The sequence below is a fragment of the Ostrea edulis genome, chromosome 9 (assembly GCF_947568905.1).
Source record: "Ostrea edulis chromosome 9, xbOstEdul1.1, whole genome shotgun sequence".
In the NCBI taxonomy this organism is placed as follows: domain Eukaryota; kingdom Metazoa; phylum Mollusca; class Bivalvia; order Ostreida; family Ostreidae; genus Ostrea; species Ostrea edulis.
The window spans coordinates 44,532,122-44,554,960 of NC_079172.1; the positions used below are offsets into that span (position 1 = coordinate 44,532,122).

The following is a 22,839-nucleotide window of genomic DNA, read 5'->3' on the forward strand; positions in this document are numbered from 1 at the left end:
CATTAATCCAGCAGAAACGCAAACATTAATTCCAAAGAAACACAATCCATATCAGAACAGACCAGTCACTCTCGCTGCCTGTAATGACATCAGAAGAACGAACTTCACAACCAAAAATATGATTGAAAAAGCTAAGATGTCTGAGGATACGACAGAGTACTCCCAAAAGTGTGTGTGTGTGGGGGGGGGGGGGGGGGGGGGGGGAGGATTATCACTACACATACATTTAATTTAGAACTGAAAATTAATATTTGATTGTATATTGTTTAACGTCCCTCTTGACATATGGAGACGCGTCATCATTGCCGGTGAAGGGCTGCAAAATTTAGGCCTATGCTTACGGCCTTTAAATTGAAAGTACAGGGAGGGATCTTTATCGTGCCACACCTTCTGTGACACGGGGCCTCGGTTTTTGCGGTCTCATTCCAATTATTATTTGTATTTAACAGTTATCTTTTAACGTTTACTTTTAAATCAGAGAAGATACAACTTTATTGACCATTAGAAAGTTTCCCATGCATTTAGTCCACAGGGATATGCGGTAATTCAACTAATTAGTTAGAAATGTATTCTTTCAATATACTGTTTCCAATCAATATGTAGATTGGATAATGGGGAAACCTGGAGAGAGAGAGAGAGAGAGAGAGAGAGAGAGAGAGAGAGAGAATTTGAAGGAAGTCAGATGGCATCTCCATAAGGCAGGAACGAAAAACAGAACAAGAGGCTAATGGACCACATCGCTCACCTGAGTCACCTTGGCCTTGCCATTGTTTAGCTGTTGTGATTTTTAAAAGATTTTTTTATCAATATTTATCCCCATGTTGATCCCATATTGTGGTCCCGAAATAATCCCAAAGGACCACAATATAACTGAAAATGAATTCACATAACACGGATATGCCTCAACATCAATATAATCAACACTTGCTGTTCTGGTCAAGTCCAAGATCACAAGGTCATAGGTCATGGTATGAAATGAAAGATCTTCCCAAAAGAAATCGATATACAAAACATAAAAGATCTATCTTAAATAGTTGATGATATATTGAATAGATAAGATTTTTTATATCAAAAGTGGGTCAAACTTCCAGGTCAAGGTCACAAAGTCAAACACTGAAGTATATCAAGGTCTTGCAGTAAAAATTTCTATACAAATCTAAAAACTTTTCCTTAAGTAGTTCAGGAGATATTGATTAGGCAAGAGTTTTAAAGAAAGTTGGTCAAAATCAAATATGATTGTATCAGAAGGTCGTCGTGTCATAAAGAATCTATATACAAAATATGAAAGCCATACCTTGAATACTTCTGAAAATATTTAATAGGTTACATTTTCTTAAAAGTAGGTCAAATTTCAAGGTCACAAAGTCAAAGGTTATAGTATGAAATAAAAAGTATTGTCGTAACCCATAAAAAAAACTATATACAGAATATGAAAGATCTATCTTAAAGGTTATATTGAATAGGTAAGATTCTATAAAAGTAGGTCCAACTCCCAGATCAAGGTCAAACTTCACAAAATTAGGTCTTGTCATAAATAATCTTTATATAAAAATGAAAGCTCCATCCGAAATAGCCCTGGAAATATTTACTGTGTTACATTTTCTTCCAAGTAGGTCAAATTCCACTTCTCTGGCGCTGTGATTTTTGAAAAGAATATTTGAAAAGATTTTCCCAACGTAACCATATGTAAAATGTTGATCCCCTATTGTGGCCCCACCCTACTCGCGGGGGGGGGGGGGGGGGGGGGATTTTACAAACTTGAATTTGCACTATATCAGGGAGCATTCATGTAAAATTGAACTTTTCTGGCCTTGTGGTTCTTTAGAGAGTTTCCCTAATAACTCTGATCCCCTATCGTGGCCTCATCTACGCCTGGAGGACATGATTTTAACAAACTTAAACCTGCATTTCGTCAGAGAGTTGCCATGTATATTTGAACTTCCCTGGTCAAGTGGTTTTTCTTCATAAGATGTTGGACACAAGATCATATAGGAGTGATCATAGGAGTTCTTAATTTACCCAAACCTTGCAAGAAGATAAGCGTCCTATTGATGTAGATTTGCACCGTCCAGAACGCCTCGGTCCTTTGCACAAGAAAATATAGAAAGGCTTGAGGCTTTTCGAATTACTTGATGTATAACTCCAAAATGCGGGAAACTGTGAACGATACACATTTTGATAGACCCACTGAGACTAGCTACACAGTAGGTAAGTAAACTGGTGTAAGTTTGGACAGTTTATGCTCTCTTATGAAAAACTTTTCGGTTTATAATTCGTGAACTGTCCCAGTATTGGCCCAACACTTACTTCATACTGTATCGTATAAAATGAGAAAAATTCATTTATTTTCATTCAGTATAAATGTAAACTTGTACCATAGGTCTAATAATATAAAACTAAATTAGAATAATGTTCAAATTGATGTATAATACCAATAGACCTGCAATTTTACAGAAGTGGAGTTTATTTACAGATTCTTAGTTGTAAACAGAATATGAAAGACCTGGAATATCGAGTGCCCTCTCCTCACTATCTTAGACTTTCTATGGGAGACAGAACACTCTGTTTGAAGACCTATAATGACCCTATTCTGACATCCACCAGGCTCCAACCCAGTGAATCTGGTATTTATATTTCTATATTATTCTCTGACTATATGAAGTACAAGACGGTGAATAACTCTTTAGAACTGTTGTTGTGTTACAAGTTGTATACCATGTCCGACTCTGAACATCTGGAAATTGATTTCAAGTTATGACAATTTTTCTAGACCAAGGTTTTGAGGTGATGCACATACATGTATATTACACATACTTAGAAGCATCTGGGATAAATGACTGGTTTAGCTTGAAGCTTTCCATATACAGTAGTTAAAAAAAGGCTAAATTGCTTAAATGCTTAAACATGTATTTTTTAAGTTTTAGTCAGAAATTTTGATAACATATTTCATAGTTTTCTTGTTTTTTAAAATTACATTACATATGTACACATATATGTCTATGATTTAATTTCACTTGCAAAATGCAGTTTGATTGGGTAGTCTTCTAACTTTATCAACCATCTTTACATCATATATAAACATAGTTGATTTTTTATAATCAAGTCTCTCTACAATATAATTTCTTTGTACTTGTTTTGTTATCAAATTTACCTTAAACATTTATGAACTATTGCTGAACATTATGGAAAGCCAACAGGGTCAAAATTCTATCCCTGTAACTGTATTTGTAACTGTGCATTGCACCATTCATTTATTGAAATGTTAAATATAATTAATGTAGAAATTTTAAATATAACTGTAGAAACAGGGCTTGAAGCCAGACTGATGGGGTATAATTTTAACCAGTCCGCAGAAAAATTTACCAGTCCAACAGAGTTTTCCAGAAATAATTAAACATATTTCGTTAATGTTATTAAAATGAAATTTAACTCAATATGCCTCAGACAATATTGTAACACTTAAATGTGGGATTTATATTTACAAATCAAATTCGTCTGATGTCTACATATTGAAACATGCCAAATGTGTGTTTAAAATTTCATAAGTATAATTTCCAAAATGATGCTTTAGAAAATTAACCAGTCTCATCGGACTGACTAAAAAAAAAGTCCGTCAGACTTTTAACCAGTCACAGACTGACGGGCATATGTTAATTTCGAACCCTGTAGAAATGTTAAACGTTATAACTTTACAATTGATTATTATTGGTGCAATGTCAATCCAGTGGGTTGGAATAACTTCATTTAAATGTTGCTACGTTATGCGTTATCCATGCAATATTTAGAAATGCATATTCGAAAGTTTGAGTTGCTAGTGTGTAATTTGTTCAGTGATAAGTATAGATGCAAAATTTGTTTTGAGTTATAGGTAAATCCATCATTTCATTTGTTCCTTTGAAATTGAATTCTCCTACTTTGTAATCAGTGTTTACAGAATTCAAAAATGCCACATGTATCACATTACTTCATCATTCATTCAATTAAATTTGTAAGCTGTAGTGCCACATTATGACAACAGGGGACGTGTGGTGTATCAAAAATGCAAAATTGATTTCGAAGAAAAAAATGCTATTATTAGATAAATGTGTGATTTGATTTACAGTTGGGAAACAAGCGTTGAAAATGGAAAAGTTTTCCTAATGTTTCTGAATTCTTTTCTTGTCTTGCCAGATGAAGCAATTAAAACAGAACTTAATGAGGCAAAATCTGCAATTGAATGGCAATCTAAGAGAACATTAGGAAAGAAACTTAGCTCCGCCATCCTGTCTGATGAGGACACCAGTTCTTCTTCTTCTGAGGAGGAGGAGGGCAAGGAGGAGAAAGATTTCCACACAGAATCCCCCAAAATGAGAGGGGTGCATGGAGCTTTTGCCTCCAAATGGTTCGTACCAAGAGAATGCAACTTTCTCAGAAAAGTCTCCTAAGGGGAAATGAAATAATTTTGTCAAAATGGTTTTAGAATTGTGTTATTTTCTGAATGTCATGTTTTGCTGAAGTCATTTATTTTTGTGGGTACATATTTTCATGGAAATGAAATGTTTGTGGTTGAAAACATTTTTATTGTACATGTAGAACATTTTTCCTTTTTCATAGAGGTTCTGAATTTGTAGTGCTTAATATAAAACTATCAAACACAACGTTCTAAAGTTGGATCCCAACTAGAATATGTTTTAAAACACTATATTCTTGCTTAGCCATGCAACATTTTGAAGAGGCTATAATTCTATGAAATATATTAAACTTGGCAAAATTGAATTGGATAAAGGTATTCTGATGATAATAATGCATCTAAACTTGTAAATCTTTATTCTTACCAACATTCAATGAACCTCCAGCTGTTTAAGAGAAAATGAGATACATGTAAGATGTCTCCCAATATGGATGTCCTGGCATTTGGAATGTACAAAACCAATATCATACCCCAATGTATTGCCAGGGCATAAAAAAGTCATTATACAGTATATATGTATGTAATTGACTTAGCTGTCAGGAAGTAATGCTTTCAGACTTGTGCATTTCTGTGTTATCAGATGAAGAGTTTTTAAGGTTTTGAGCTTTTCTGATCGAAATTTGTCCGTTGTCTGTCGTTGTTGTTGTAAACTTTTCGCATTTTCATCTTCTCCTCCAGAACCATTGGGCCAAATTTGACACAAAGCATCCTTGGGTGAAGGGAAATCAAGTTTGTTCAAATCAAGGGCCATGCCCTTCTCCTACGGGAGATAATAGTGAAAATACATTAACAACTTTTTAAAATCTTCTCCAGAACCACTGGGCCAATTTCAACCAAACTTGGCACCAAGCATCCTTGGGTGAAGGGGATTCAAGTTTGTTCAAATCAAGGACCGCGCCCTTCTCCAAGGGGAGATAATAGTGAAAATTCATTAACGACTTTTAAAAAGTCTTCTTCTCCAGAACCACTGGGCCAATTTCAAATAGGTTGGGGCCACAATATGGGATCAAAGTTTTGCATACAAATATATAGGGAAAATCTTTTAAAAACAAGAACCATAGGGCCAAAGAATTTTACATTTACAAGAAAACTTCCTGACATAGTGCAGATTCAAGTTTGTAAAAATCATGGCCCCAGGGGGTAGGTTGGCGCCACAGTAGGGATCAAAAATTACATGCGAATATATAAGGAAAATCTTTAAATATGAGCCAAGGTATCTGAAAGGTGATCGATATGGTCCATGGACCTCTTGTTTGTTTTAAATGTCTGTTATGCTGATAATACACAATACATTACAATGTGCACACTAATTTACACAATACATTACAATGTGCACACTAATTACATAAGGTTTGTAACATTAGATGTGATTTTTTGAAAGCGTCATTGTATTGTCCCATTTTTGGAACTCCTCAACTAGTCAATCAACAAGTTGTATTATTATACCTCAGTATGAAAATTCTATGCAACACATAATCTGATTTGTTTAGACAGTCACAAGCAAGGGAGAATAAAACTTCACATCTCCCTCAAACATCATATTTTACCCCCTTCAGCAGCCTTGTGCATTTCCATCAATATATTTAAAAGTTGTTCATTGCAAAATCATGTTGTAATGTAAATATTTGGAATCCAAAGAATACAACATTTTGAATTTTACAGGCTTCACCACCATTTTGTGGTCCAGCCTGATAATTCCTTCAGCCGGGGTGAAATATATCGGGCTTACATCATTCACTGTGAGAAGAACAACATCACCCACTGTAATCCTGCAATTTTTGGTAAAGTCCTACGCACTGTGTTTCCTGATATCAAAACAAAAAGGATAGGGACAAGGGGAAAATCCAGGTAATATCCTACAGCTTTGTCATGAAGTACGGGAATTGTCAATAGAACCTGTACTGTGTAACATCCTACAGCTATGTCATGTAACATCCTACAGCTATGTCGTGAAGTACGGGAATTGTCAATAGAACCTGTACTGTGTAATATCCTACAGCTACGTCGTGAAGTACGGGAATTGTTAATAGAACCTGTACTGTGTAACATCCTACAGCTTTGTCATGAAGTACGGGAATTGTCAATAGAACCTGTACTGTGTAACATCCTACAGCTACGTCGTGAAGTACGGGAATTGTCAATAGAACCTGTACTGTGTAACATCCTACAGCTATGTCGTGAAGTACGGGAATTGTCAATAGAACCTGTACTGTGTAACATCCTACAGCTACGTCGTGAAGTACGGGAATTGTCAATAGAACCTGTACTGTGTAACATCCTACAGCTACGTCGTGAAGTACGGGAATTGTCAATAGAACCTGTACTGTGGAATCATTCAATTTCAAAGGGGCTCAGTTTTCTTGGATACCCCATCCTACAAATTTCTAACCACCACAAAATACAGAATGTATGATGTTTCAATGTACAGAAATCATCTCTATGAAATTACATCCCAGCGGAACTGTAAAATATTGGCTGCACAAAAATTTGCCGCCACAGATTTAAATCATTTCACAATATGTGTGTATACTTTGAACTGGATCATGTGGAGTAAGAAAGACTGTAAAATTACGATAAAACTTGTAAATTAAGAGAAAAACACCTCAATGGTAAATACGTACTTATTAAAGTGCCAGTGGGTTATGAAAGGAGCCTGATGTATCAACTGTTGCCAGAACTTTTAAAGGGGAAAGGAAACCGAGAGTGATTGTTTATATCATGTGATTATATTGTCATGTGATTACAAGCGTTGACAGAGGTGCATGTGAAGCTTGTGTAACGCACCCTCTGGTGAGAGAATGTTTTAATTATTGTAGAATGGAAATTTTGTGTGGCATATCATTGGGGGGGGGGGGGGGGGGACCTGGTTCTCTATGCATGGCCTCAAACTTGGGGTTCCTGTATTGGGTTTATTATCTGAACAGACTAGTCAAATGTAATTAAAGCAAATACGAAAATTTGACATTGAATATATGGTACTTTATTATTTTACATGTACTAGCATTCAATTTACATTAATTGTGTGAAAGGCAGATGAGTTTCATCATAGGTGCCAGATAGCTGAATAGGTAGGGCCCCTGGAACTGAAAGATGAAAATGCCTGCCATGATATAGATATCTAGGGTTGATGTCATCAGAGTGTGAATACATTTAAAGAGAAAGGAATGTGGCAGTCAAATGAATTTGATTGCTGGTGGCCATGCAGATGGCTCAGTTGGTAGAGCACCTGACTAGAGATTCAGAGGGTCCAGGTTCAATTTCCCATTTGGTCCATTGTATGTTCTCCCTTTTATAACATGGTTTAGACTTATTGCTTCCTTTGAAATATTTCCAAACTTTAGAGAAAGATTTCAATGACATGTTGTCCATAGACAGTTACAGGACCCTATCAATACAGTATTTTCATATTTTCTATTAAGGAGGAATAACACCTTGTCATAATGGCTGACTTCCTTTTGAAACACGAATGAAAATATAAATATCAGCAATGCTTGTACAGTGTATATTCCTTGTAAGTCTAATTGCCTAGCTGCATGGGTAGCTCTGTAGGGTAACATGTTGACTACTAATCTGTAGATCGTGGGTTCTAAAATAAACTTTTCAGATTACTCATTGCTATGGTTGCATTTTTTAAACTAAATAAATAAAGTAAATTTAAAAGTTTTTAGTTTCAAAATATTATAGTACATTTCTTCCATTTTCCACCCATATCAGATTTTTTACGGTGTGTTAAATTCATCCTTAATGTGCGCGCCTGCACAAAAGAATTATTCTCATGCATTTATTTTTAGCTCTTTGGGCCAAAGACCAGAAGAGCTTATATATAAGTAAGTTGTCCATTGTCTGTAAGGAATGGTTCAAGATGAATCTCCCACAAGTTTTGCCGAATTTTCTGTTTAAAGTTACTGTTTTTAAAGAAAAAATATTTATACATTTTCATATTTTCCCCATGAGACCAAGTATCAATTTTGGTTTATGATAATTACATATGTATACCTTCTATGGATTTCAATGAGTATTCATACAGTTAACCAGCTAACCAATGGTGTTGTAGCAGTGTTATATAAAAAATCTCACCTGGATGTCTGACATGGGTAATATTGGTGGTTATAGATAGGCTTGTTCACTGTGAGACAGCAGTGTAAGATTTTTATGTCTAATGCACTGCTATGATGTCATTGAAATTTGATGGTATCTATTTTTATTTTACAATACTTGAGGGATGAAAGTGATTTTTACTCATTTTATATGATATTATCTATTGAATAAATGACCTTTCTTATTCCTTAATATGTGTGTTGTCTAATTTTACCATAGTAGTCAACCGACATAAATTAAGTTGGGGCAGTTTACACATCATGATCAGTGAAACAGTGTAATAGTATGAACTGTCCCATCTTACTTTACATCATATAAAATGAGGCAAAATTACTTTCATTCCATATAATTTAATTTAGTAAATCATGCTTGATAAATTTATAATTCTAAAGAAAATATTAATTCTATATGATGCAGACTGATATTGCCATAGCAACAAAATTGAAACAGAACAGCCAAATTTATTGTGATGTCATTCCTAAGGACATCATATAGTGGAACTAAACAGCAACTTTATTTATAAATACGATATAAAGAATGTTGATTAAGTCAAAGGAACCAAATCACATTAATGCGTGTTACAAGTAAAATCAAATTATATGGTAATATAATATTTTGTATTATTTTCCTCAAACTTTGATTTGATTTAACTTTATGAACCGCTAAGGTTTTTTTTTTTTTTAGTAATACATGTATATACATAAAGTGTCAGCCATTTTGGGGTATGCTTTCTGACTTGGCATTAGAGTTCTAATGAGGATTTTGAGAATTTTCTCAAAGCTCCTAAACTGGATAAAATGTGAGAAGTAGGGGACTAATAATCATTCATGCATCGAATTTATATTGGATAGTGAAATTCTGCCAAGGTCAAAGCCTTGTCCTTGACAGTAAATCTTATATTGTTTCCCTAGTGGAATTTCACTATCCTACACTCATTATAATAAATGATTCTGTAACAGGAAGGGAGAAAATGCGACATATCAGACTGGGACTCAAACCCAAGCCACCTGAATCTCTAATCAGGTGATCTACCAACTGAGCTATCAGGTCACTGGTGATCAAACCCATCTGACCGCTGCATTCCTCCCTCCTTAAATGTCTTCCCTCCTTGAAGATATCAACCCAGGATCTTTATCCTCTGGCAGGCATTTTCACCTGTCAACTCTATGGCACCGTATGTAATAGGAAGGGAGAAAATGCAATGGACCACACTGGGATTCAAACCCAGGCCCCCTGAATCTCTAGTCAATTGCTTTACCAAATGAGCTAGCTGGCCATCAGTGTTTGAACCCGTCTGAATGCCACAATTCTATTATTCCTTGTTTTAATAGGATGCTATATATTACAGGACCCAGTTGCACAAACGTTAGTTAAGTTTAACTGACAGTTAACATCTAGTATACATCTATTTACTGGCTATGTATTACAGGACCCAGTTGCACAAACGTTACTGGGATAGTTAAGTTTAACTGACAGTTAATATCTAGTACATGTATACACCTATTTACTGGCTATGAGGACAATAGCAAGTTTATTGTCCCCCAAGACCGCAACTATTTCCCAAGGCACAGCCATAGCCAGTAAATAGGTGTTTTATTATACTAAAGTAGACTTTACTTGTGTCAGACCTACCAAAGTGAAGTAGACTAGCATTCGGCATTAGATGGAATTGACTGAGGTGATCTGACTGGTAAAATAATTACAGTTATCAGACTTTGACATCACAATAAAGAAAATGCGGGAAAATATAGATCCAGTAGATACTTTGGAGACTATTTCTCTAGGGCAGATAGGGATTGTTGATCAATCGAAACTCATCTTGTAAGCTACATAGAAAATAAGGACTGTAGTTGAATACTATTGAATGTTACAGATATCACTATTGTGGCATTGGAATCAAACCCAGAGCAGCAAAAAGACAGAGTGAGAGCCACAATGACAGGTATGGGATTGTAGAGATAACATGTAGGTTAGGACTTCTGCATTTTGTGTCTTCATGTAAGCCACAACATGTTTTGTTTTTCAAGAACCCCATATATTTCAGTATTACCCCTCAATCTACATGTAAGTGGCTACATAAAAAAATTATTCTGTCCATGATTTTTCGTACATTCAAAGGCATACATGTATTGATATTATGACATCTTGATGCCTTATCGTATGTACAGCAATAATAAATGACTGCTTAAATTTCTTTAGACAGTAACAAAATGGCGGCCTTATGTCTTCTATTACCATAAATAACTTTACTGCCATACTGCTTACACCTCGCCCAATATGATTTTTTATCCAATCTCATATCTCCTAAACCTTTCAACAGAAATTGATATAATTGATCACAAATGATCCTTGAGACGAGATATTTTGGACCAAGATCTTTCAAGGTTGTTTTGAAAAGGTCAAAGTCACTCAGAGCATATAAAAGTTCCTTATTTCAAATTTTTTTTAACCAGTTTTGAAGAGCTGAGCCACCTGGACTTTGAAAAATTTCAAACAATTCAGCTAGCTTTCGCTCATTATTTCGACATTTTGGATACTATTACTTATTAGGATTGTTACTGTCAACAGAAATTTGTCATGTTAAAAGTCCATAGAAGGCTGAACATGACAAATTTCTATAGACAGTAACAATTCTAATAAGTTTATCATTTTGTTCAGGACCAATATATTTAATATGTACAATGAATATGAAAGATATACAATTAAAAAGACATTCTGGATACCATGCTGCCATCTAAATCTTGCTACTCGCTATCTGAAGTCATTTAGACGACAATCACATGATGCGTTTTATCCAGTGACGGAACTTCATTTTAGTTCGAGGCAAAACAAATATAGATAATGAGAATACACAGTCAAGTACTTATGCAGAAAACTTTTTGCAGAGTTATGGCCCATGGGCGGGGCATTTGTGTTGCTCTGACACATCCAATCTGATTATAAAACCAGACCTTCAAACTAGCTCCCCCTTCAACGAGCGAGCGGACATAGAAAAAAGGGGGAGATTGAGACTGCTGACACATCTAGTTTGTTTGGCCTTATACATTTTACAATGATACGTGTATGTGTGTGTTATGCTGATACATTTGTAGAATTACCAATTTACAATCAACTTGAACATGAAAAGGCATTCACAGTTACAGATGTTTTTTGTATATATATACATACATAAAATAAGTGTAATTAAGTGATGTACATAATGTATTCTGTATTGACCACCCCACAGGGAATATTGCTTCTACCTATCAATGAAATATGATACATTGTACTATATTGTTCATTAACATAACACGCCATACACAAGGTGTACATCTTTATATATACATGTAGAGGTATGTTTTCACGACAAATTCTTTTCCATTGGCATTATAAAATTTGATTATGTTATTGATAGTTATGCATTCTAGAATGATCATCCGCTATGTATCTGTCATAACCTACCTGGGATATGAGAGATTGCTATCCAGCTAGGCCAGAAATGTGACAAAACTTATTCCAACTTCATTAATGATGTTCTTCAATATTTATAAAGAATATTAATTTTTCTTCCAGGATCAATGAAATCCATGATGGAATTACTTCAGTAAGTATGATTATTTTTAATTTAAAGAAACTTTATGGGGAAGCTAGTGAAACATTTCAGTATCTTAGAATTAATATGAATTCATTCAATTTTGTAGATTTGTAAAGAATCCAATATTTTACTTGAGCACTCACAAGAGTTGTTGCCCTTACTACAGAATTTTCCTACCTGTCAGGATCTTGGACTTCCAGAGTCTGAAAATCAAGTGGTATGTGTAATGTGTACATGGAAACTTGAATAACTCTTTTCTTCCTTTTCTTTGTGGATTGTGAAAACTCAGTAACTAAGTAATTATCTCCAGCTTAACTTTGAAAGGAAAATGACTTTCCAATGAATTTGTAAAGTGCAGATTGCAAGCAGTTGGTATTTGATAAAGATCTATTTTAATCACACAGTTGGAGGAGTTTCTGAATTTAACATACAGATGGCATGCTGTGAGAGTGCTGGACTGTATCCTCAGAGCTGAGTTCTACCAGGTACACAAAGCGCTTTTCATGTGTAACGGGAAGGGGGAATTGAATACAGAAATGCACTTTGGAATTCAAACCTGGGACCCATTAATCTTTTGTCACTGCATACATTCCTTCCCCTTTTTAAAATGATTTGCACCCACAAACTGCCAGGTTCTCTTCAACAGGACACTCTCCTGCCAGTTATAAGGGAAGGCCAGGGAGAAAATGTATGGACTAGGCTGGTATTTGAACTTTGGGGCCTAGAATCTCTGGTCAAGTGCTCCACTAAATGGTACAATATATTACACTATGTTTGGTCATTGGCATTTGAACCTTTCTGACTGCTATACATATGTGTAGGAATACTTACTGAACCTTTCTGACTGCTTCACACGAGTAGGGATACTTACTGAACCTTTCTCACTGCTTCACATGAGTAGGGATACTTACTGAACCTTTCTGACTGCTTCACACGAGTAGGGATACTTACTGAACCTTTCTGACTGCTTCACACGAGTAGGGATACTTACTGAACCTTTCTCACTGCTTCACATGAGTAGGGATACTTACTGAACCTTTCTGACTGCTTCACACGAGTAGGGATACTTACTGAACCTTTCTGACTGCTTCACACGAGTAGGGATACTTACTGAACCTTTCTCACTGCTTCACATGAGTAGGGATACTTACTGAACCTTTCTGACTGCTACACATGAGTAGGAATACTTTCTGACTGCTATACATATGAGTAGGGATACTTACTGTTAGTGATACTTACAGACCACAAGTGGAGTTGCTTGTGTTGCAAAACACACAAATTACGAATCACTATGGTATGTTAGTCTGTCTGACACTGTCACCTGATGCATACAGTGGACATGACTATATATTACTGTCTTACCGAAGACTGTGCTAGTCTTGTCCTGTAGTAGTCTAGTAGTTAGGGCTAATATGGACCGTGGATATCGGCCTGGGTAGCTCAGTAATTAGAATACTTGACTAGTAATGCAGGGATCCCGGATTTGATTCCCAGTCCAGTTGTAGATTTTCTTCTTTTCTATATATTACAATTGGTGCCATTTTTTCCTGCCAGGGGTGAATTAATCTGGGTTGTGTGTCTTCAAGGGTGAAGAAAATTAAAGAAGAGAGGAATGTAGTAGTTAGGGCTATATGCATGGACAGTGGATATCGGCCTGGGTAGCTCAGTGGTTGTACCTGACTAGTAATGCAGGGGTTCTGGGTCCAGCCATAGATTTCCTCCTTTTCTATGTACAGTCAAACCTGTATTAAGAGACCGTCCAACGGAGAATGAAAAAAAGGTCACATATGACAGGTGGTCTCTTAATACAGGTTGCCTATTTTCCGCAGTTAATTGATAAAATTTCGCAAATAATATATACAATGGAGAAAATGACTACATGTATTTGGAATTTATCATTAAGAATATCAAGTACGGTTTTAATAGTTGTAAAATTAAATTAATAATACACTGTAGTTAAAAATCTAGAATACAAGGTGTTGTATCATAATTTTTTATTCATCAAAAATTACATTTAATCTATTTAAGAATGATAAACTTTTCATGCATTTCATATTACACATTTACATGAAATTTAAAAATTATTTATGACTGCATATAAATTTTATAAAACTTATAAACACTTTGTTGTAAAGGGTATTTATGTATAGCCTGCTTGTACAGTGTAACTAAAAAATGCAATGCTTGTGGTAAGAAAACAAATGGTGAAGTGTTGCGTCTCCTTTTGTACAATAGATGCTGGAAAAATGTTATTCAATTTGAGAAACATTAAATAAATCACAATATCCATTGTACATGCACAGCAAATCTTTTAAGCTTAGAACTAATGCAGGCAATTTTCTTGAACTCGGACGTGTCAAATACTCGGGACATGTCGAAGTGAGCCGCTAGTTCCAGTCATTATTCTGGAAACCTTTAGTATCTCATGGAGGAAAACTGCGAATACTCCGTTTAAAATTTAGTCCTAAGCACAATATTTACCTGATTTATATCACAATCGGGCAAATTTTTTACTCTGTTGAACATAATGGTATAACAAGTGGTAGATTTTCATTTCCGATCTAGCCTACCCGGCACTTCTTAAAGTTAGTCGAAATTCACACCTTCAAATACATCGGCCTTGATTCCCTGATCCTTGATTTTGTTGAATAAACAACAACTCGGGTTTTATTAATTAACCACACTCGACCCTGCATGTTGACAGCTTAGGTATAATAATTTATCCAGAGGGCCGACTAAACAAGATCATCGACAAACTGTGCGTATAAAAACGAAAGTGTTAAGGGCGATAATTCCCAGAATAGTCGTGCGTTTGAAAACGAAAGTGTTAGGGGTGATAATTCCCAAAATAGTCGGCTCAACCGAAATTAGTAATCACATTGTAATCGAAAATGTACAGTCGTTAAATAGAGTTAAAATTTCGTGAAAATACACGAAAAGGTTGTAAAAATCATGGTCGTTGGTCGTGTCAGACAGGTGGTCGTTTAATACAGGTACAATATATAGAGTAACGTCTTGGGGGGGAACTTTTTATGGTCACATACGACTGAGTCGCTTAATACAGTGGGTCGCTATGGCAGTTTTGACTGTATATATTACAGTTCACTGTTGGTGCTGTTAACCACCCCGCCACTGCATGTTGTCCTGCCAAGGGCGAAAAGAATCTGGGTTGAGTCATGCTTAAACTACAGTAAACTGGTTCCCCACTGATTGGTGCTACACACAAAGGGTCAGCGGTACTTTGAGTTGTTTACATTTGTCAATTGATTTTTATGTTGCACTAGAGAGATTCCTAATGGTAGCGTCATTGAAGCCTCCTTGAAACTCGTGCTTCATAGTTCACCGTATATTCGTACCATAGTGTAGTAGACTAACGTCATTATAAGCTAGCATCGTTGTTGTTTTGAAATGAACTCTCATGTTATACACATGAGATTTTGATACGGCCCAAATCCTGGCTCTCTATAATTAGTGCTGACCGGTTGTACACGAGAGAAGCAAGGTCAACAGGGGTACCAGTTTAATGCGTGACAGTCCATTATCTTTAGAATGTAAATTGGTTACTTTCCTTAAACAGCAAGTTGATTTTTCATATCTGAGAAAAATAATATATGAATTTACTGTTCATTCCATTCTATTGGTAGGTGAAGGACATTATAGGAGAATTCTGGGGGTCAGTGCCAGCCCCTACACTGAGTTTGTTGTCGGTGCCACTGGTATTAGCCGCCATAGAGAGATGTGATCAGATAGTTTACAGAATCATCAGTGATATCCTCCTACCTCATGTCCTCACTCCACTACCTACAGGGTAAGTTCTATATAACATACTGCTGTCACACTCCACTACCTACAGGGTAAGTTCTATATAACATACTGCTGTCTCACTCCACTACCTACAGGGTAAGTTCTATATACAGGCTGTCCAGCGGCCCTAAAATTCCTAATTTTTTTCAGTTTTGCTAAAATTCCTAAAAAAAATGTAAAATTCAAGGGGAAATCCTAAAAAAAGCCCTTATTTTTCATGTCAATTCCTACTTTTTTATCAGTCTTGAAAGATCAAAATGCATTCATACAAAATGTGTGTTATTAACGTAGATTGCAGTTCTTATTCAGATAATGCTGATGCAGTGAAAGGCAGTTGACCTGTGGATCCATGTGTCAAGCTTGTTTATTGGTTGTGACTTTGTGATAAAGAGTTGAGATTTATGTAACATCTTATTTGTGTGTCATGTGAGTTTCTTTATTGTCAAATTTGACAAGGTAAGTCCTTTTAAATAATTAAAACTTCCGCAATTTGGTTAAAAATTCCTAATTTAGCCCTAATTTTTTTAAATTTTACCCCTAAAATTTGCCCTTATTTTTTGTCCAAGGGTGCTGGACAGCCTGATTGAGTCATCAAAAGTTACCTGTATTTATGATATTTTTTAGGTTGAATGAAGATAAATAGGGAAGTGCAATCAGATATGATAATCAAATTGTGTTCTTGTTGTTACAGTCTTATGCTAACTCTGAAGAACTTTGTAAAGAATCTCCTACATTGGCACGAGGATGGACTGACCTATATCCCCTCAGTCATAAAGCATGCCAAGGTCAAAGGTAAAAATCATGTGCTGAGGGTTAAGGAATTCCTAGTTTTAAAATGCTGCAGCTGGACCCAGTTGCTTAAAAGCTATTTAAAAATGAATTTAATCTACAGTTATATTTCATTTTATACCATACAGAGGAAAGGATAAGTTAAATTTGCATTTAGTTCTAATTGTATTCACGATGTTCCTCCAACTTGACCCTCTGAACATTTTTTATAGCTTGTCATCAATTCAAGACCAGTTTTACAAGACGGATACAGATTAATCACATGAGCGTCACTGCTTCTACAGTGATTGACAGTGGAGACATAGCTGGGATGATCCGGGGAGGCTGGCACCTGTTACAACAGTCCTTCAGGGACAATCCTTCACTGTACCATGTCTCCCAGGACTTGGCAAGCACAGATCTGGTATCTCAGTGCAAGTATCTCCATCATGACTTTATTTCTAGTGAATTTGCTAGCAGTTTTGTAGGTTAACAACAAAGTGTATATAATAGCACAGCTAGGTTTTTCATGGTTTCCTGTCTTCATGAAGTAGTAATTGTAAATGAAATTGTAGTTAGTTCCAAAATTTGTCAAATTGTCCATTGTTTTTTTTAACACACTACTTCTTGGACTTTTACAGATCTATACAAAATTATCTGTGCATTATCAATCAACTTCAATGCATAAATTGGAAAAAGTGAAGATTATCTGAAACAGTGTCCTTTAGGAATGTGCTTTTAATTGACATCAGTAAAATTATAAATATTTTATATTTCAACCCCCCCCCCCCCCCCCCCCCAAAAAAAACTATTAAAAAAATGAAGAAAACAAACATTCTGTAAGTATTGCATAGTAATACCCATGTCCCCCTACCAGTCCCAAATCAAGTTGTTTGTGTAATATTTTGCATGCAATCCCCTTGAAATCTATTTTGTGTAACTTAATTCAAATCAACAATCAAAGCGGCAGATCCAGGAATTTTTGAAGGGGGAGGGTGTTCTATCATTAATTTTTGTTTTAAATTTTTCCGACGAAAGGGAGTTCCAACCTCTCCATCTCGATCCACCACTGAATCATTTGCAAACAAAATGTCTTTATCATCACATCAAAATCAAACAACTCTTCATTTGAATTCTGTTGCTGTGTTTGAAACAACGTCAATGTGTCATCCTTCAGTATTCTGTACAATGAAGCATATAAACATCAGCAATTCACTTCTACATGGTCTAGCATCTTCAACAGGCACAACTTTCTTCCTATATTTTTGTCGGCACATGATGTCTAGATGTTTTTGTGTTTAAATAAAAAGATTTAAAAATCTGTAATTGGACATTTCTGGACGATCGGTCAGATATGATTTAATTTTTGATATCAGAAAAATATTATAATTTTGATCTCTTGTGATATAGATGCAGCAAATCAAATGAAATGGATTACAAATTGGTTTTCCTTAGATTATATAGATGTCATAAAAATACACAGAACTATATAGACAAAGTACAAGAATGAATTCAGTCAACCAGGAGACGTAAGATTTTAACAAGTTTTGTTAGAAATACTTCAACTGTAATGAAAGTAAACCTTCATGAGTATTTACTCATTTGATAACCATGCACATATCAAATTTCAGATTCCTAAGTTAAGGCATTGTAGAGAAAATTCCAGAAAACTCTTGTAAAAATTCACCCAACTGTGACGAAACCTAAACTGTAGACATACAATTGTAAAGAGCATATTAAATTTCAGCTTTCTAAATTAAAACATGGTGAAAAAAGTCCGGAAAACAAAAATTGAAGAAGCTCATTTAACCATGCTCCCCAAAAATTTTTCAGGGAGAGTATTGTCACCGTCGTGTCTCCTTCCATCCAAGCTTATAATCCTTTCATCCGTAATTGATCGTAATTCATCACAAATAAAATTGGGACAGGGACTTTTGGACCAAGTATTCCTTGGGACAGGGACTTTTGGACCAAGTTCATTTTTGGAAAGGTCATGGTCACTCAGAACTTGTACCTAATATAAGGAAAAAGTTCTTTATTTCAACAGTTTTTGAACAGGTATTGATCATATATCACACAAATAAGTAACAGGTAAATGGCTTTCAGACAAGGTCACTCAAAGTCATATTGTGAAGGTCAATGTCATTCAACATATATACCTTATGTATGAAAAAGAAAATTCATTTCAACAATATTTCAACAATTATTGATCATTGTGTGAGTCATATGTCATATGAAGTAGTTAATTGGTTAGAGGCAGTTTTACTGATGTTCTTATTAGAAACAAAAGTGTTACTAGATATGTATCTACTCATTCTAGGTAACCACATATCAAATTTCAGATTCAGATGGATTCAGAAAACCATAGTGTAGTGATCACACTCAATGAAGTTAGCAGTATCAAAAGACAGAATATTGATGGGTACAGTCTACTACAGATATAATGAAATCCAGGGGACCGGCCTGAATTTTTCATTATATCCAAAGTTCAATATAACAGATAGTTCAATATAACTGACTTCAATATAAGTGATCCCGTGGGGATCTGGGTTAGAATAGGTCCTCAGCATCTCCTTGCTTGTCGTAAGAGGCGACTAAATGGAGCGGTCCTTCGGATGAGACCGCAAAAACCGAGGTCTCGTGTCGCAGCAGGTGTGGCACGATAAAGACCCCTCCCTGCTCAATGGCCATAAGCGCCGAGCATAGGCCTAAATTTTGCAGCCCGGCAATGTTGATGTCTCCATATGAGTGAAATATTCTCGAGAGGAATGTAAAACAATATTCAATCAATATAAGTGGAGTGGACTGTATATGATAAAATGTTTTATGATACCTCAGTATGAGAATTCTATGCAATGTGTAATCTGATTGGTCTGGACAGTCACGTGCCAGGGATGACAAAACTTCATATCTCCCTCACAAACATCATATCTCCCCATCATATTTACCCCTTGGGCAGCCTCGTGCATTTTCCATTAATTTAACATCAATGTATATGAAGTGTATTGTGATGTCACAATAAGTCCGAGTCATTCTACTTTCATAGTTCGTCTCTGATACACAATTAAATCACCTGGTTTTGGTTAATACAAAAACAAGCAAGTAAATTAGCATTCAAAGAGAATGGACATACAAACACTGGTTATCATATCACTGTATTTCATTGTTTGTACCTTCTACCGTAATATGTTGACGGCGTGCGGTGTTACCGTTAAGGCGATCTGAGCTACATACAATGTATAGATGAGCAGACTCCAATTTCAAATGCACTTTTGTAGCCTTGCTTTGTTTCGGTATAATAAACAATTTATTGCATGAATGTTTGGGAGATATGAAGATTTATTCACCCAAGAAAAATCATATTCCCCTCGGACGTTGCCCTCAGGGAATATGATTTTTCTTCGGTGAATAAATCTTCATATCTCCCTCACTATCATGCAATAGATGTATAAAAGCAGGGTAATGCAGTTGTCTTCATTGCTCTTAGAATCATGTGTTATTGTTGATGATGTTTGTTCTCTCTTTCAGTTTTACAGGAGTATGGTCATCTTTGGGACACCTCTAGTTCCCTCCTTCAACACCTATATTGGGTGGAGGGTGTTGTGTTGAAGAGCATGGAAAAGGTATTTTTTAAATTGAGTGGAGGGTGTTGTATTGAAGAGCATAGAAATTGAGTGGAGGGTGTTGTGTTGAAGAGCATGGAAAAGGTATTTTTTAAATTGGGTGGAGGGTGTTGTATTGAAGAGCTTGAAAATGGTACTACTTTCTGTATTTGGTGGAGGATGTTGTATTGAAGGGCAAGGAAAAGGTACTTTCTATATTGGATGGAGGGTGTTGTATAGAAGGGCATGGAAATGGTACTTTCTATATTGGGTGGAGGGTGTTGTATTGAAGGACAAGGAAAAGGTACTTTCTATATTGGGTGGAGGTTGGGAGGGTGTTGTATTGAAGAGCATGCAAAAGATGCTATTTTCTGTATAAGGTGGAGAATGTTGTGTTGAAGAACATGGAAATGGCACTACTTTCTATACCTACATGTGTGTTCTGTACAACTTGTAGAAAAACTGGGGGGGGGGGGGGGGGGGGGGGGGGTGTTTCCCACTTTGAATCACTTTATATGTTTGAAATTAATCAGCGAGACATAATTTTTTTTGGGAATGTCCTATTTGTACATTTGGTATAATATATATATTCTGAAAATATTCATAGGAATTGTATTTTTCTATAAGCAGACCTACTGATAGCAAATTCATGCTAAATAAAACTTGTTTATTTAGATATGTCTCAATCCCTCATCCAGAAGAAGGCATATTGTTTCTGTAGTATCTGTCAGTCTATCTATCAGAAAATCTTGTGAACACTTCTCTTCCTGTGTTGCTTTCATGGATAGACTTCATTGCCATTTTGTAGATATGCATATTGTCAGAACGTAATGATCCATTTATCTTCCTAAAAGTTGTGGTAGATCTATGAGAGGGTGGAAGATGTAAAATAGCTTGTGAATTTTAACACTTCTTTTTCTATATAGCTTATCTGATAAACTTAAAACTTGGTACAATGCTTCATTGCCATTTGAAAATATCCATATTGGTGGGATAGGAGAATCTAATTATTCTGAAAGTTTTAGTGGATCTAAGAGGATGGGTGGTGTAAAATAGCTTGTAAACACTTCCTCTATGGCTTATTGGACAGACTTGAAATTTTGTACCATAATTCATTATCATTTAATGATGTTCACACTAGCTGTTCTAACCCAGGGATCTGATATTTTCCTACAATTACAGTGGATCAAAATGAAGTGCTTTATAGCTTTTGTTTAATGTACAAGGGTATGCTCACTTTCGTACAGGTACTTCAGCATAACAGGTATTATTTCTGTATGATATACAACAATGACATTGCTCATATCAATGTCAAATCTTTTCTGCATCTTTTTCCTCAATGCACAAAGTGCAGTTCATAATGTCTATGTTCCTGCTCATGCTTTCTCCTCCATACCATGCAGTACATTAAGGGAAGGGGGTGTAATTTGGAGCACTTTCAATCTGGGGAGCTGGGAAGACATTAATTTTTAAGGTGGTTCACTACACCCAGAAATAGTTTCTCAAATCAGTACGAATTGATTTAATTAGAAGAGATATGATAATATACAATAAGTATATATGTCAAAAAGGCAAAAAATATACAAATTTGGATAAAAACATGATTTTCAAAAAAATTAATTCAACACATATGAACAAAAGACTCTGGGGGATTTGCACTCGAGATCTGCGGTTCACCAGCCCAATGCTTTAACCACTGAGCTATGATGATAAACAAACAAATCAATCGATACAAATAATTTCACAAAACATTTAAATCGCCATCTTGTGACGTAGTGTCATACAGAGTATAAGCTTTAGTGTAGTGAGCTACCTTAACAAAAACAAATTACACATGTATATTTTAAATTATGATAAGTGATGTACTGTATTTTTTGTGAAAAGTTTAAGTATTCCTTCAACCCTCCCTCCAAAAATAATTAAATTTCAAAATATGCAAAATAATACTACAATGTGGCAATTTCAAATGATCAATCTGTAGTAAAAAAAAAAAAAAAAAAAAGGGGGGGGGGGCTGCCCCCTATTCGCACAGACCTGCCATAATACTAGTAAGATGTGAGAATTGTGTAAATTTTAGATAACACGCCTCTCACAGAAGGAGTCCAGAGTGAGGCAGGAACTCATCAGACAGTTTGTACTGGAGTGGACCTTCATCTGCTCTCAGATTCTGAAAGTACTGACTTTCATAAGTCCTGCAGCATTAGGTAAAAAAAGAATGATTTAAAATCTAAACTGTTACAAGCGTTGTGTTCTCTAGATTACATGGATTTTAAAGAAATTGCCTCTTTTTTTCAGGACCTCTGCAGTTGCTAGACATGCTGTATAGAGATTATATGCTTTTCCTGCTGGAGAGATGGAATATCCATTGTTGAAGTAAATCTATTTTTGTTGATTCCTTAATTTGTTATTTTTTGTCCTGCAGTGAGAAAGGGAGTTCTATGTAACTTCTGAACCTTGCACATTCAAATGTAAAAACAGACAACAGCTTTAAAGACAATTGCACTCGGATTCATGTTTATAATAAAATGTTTTCACAACACAAA

General features: G+C 35.6%; 1 protein-coding gene across 1 annotated transcript; it reads left to right on the forward strand.

Annotated features, from left to right (window-relative positions):
- The first annotated feature begins 1,759 nt into the window (after positions 1-1,759).
- Positions 1,760-22,839, forward strand: LOC125659694 (transcription factor RFX4-like). The gene is made up of 14 exons (XM_048891439.2): positions 1,760-2,208; positions 2,474-2,624; positions 4,171-4,381; positions 6,113-6,298; positions 10,422-10,490; positions 12,101-12,131; positions 12,229-12,339; positions 12,527-12,607; positions 15,767-15,930; positions 16,618-16,718; positions 16,928-17,128; positions 20,223-20,317; positions 22,374-22,500; positions 22,592-22,839. The coding sequence occupies exons 2-14, from the start codon at positions 2,495-2,497 to the stop codon at positions 22,666-22,668; spliced, it is 1,584 nt and encodes a 527-aa protein (XP_048747396.2). The 5' UTR covers positions 1,760-2,208; positions 2,474-2,494; the 3' UTR covers positions 22,669-22,839.

Bases quoted from the DNA above. Each gene is read 5' to 3' on its own strand.
- LOC125659694 (XM_048891439.2), top strand. From the start codon at position 2,495: ATGAAAGACCTGGAATATCGAGTGCCCTCTCCTCACTATCTTAGACTT. The intron at 10,491-12,100 runs GTATGGGATTGT...TTTTTCTTCCAG, and splicing joins AGTGAGAGCCACAATGACAG to GATCAATGAAATCCATGATG. The intron at 17,129-20,222 runs GCAAGTATCTCC...TCTCTCTTTCAG, and splicing joins CACAGATCTGGTATCTCAGT to TTTTACAGGAGTATGGTCAT.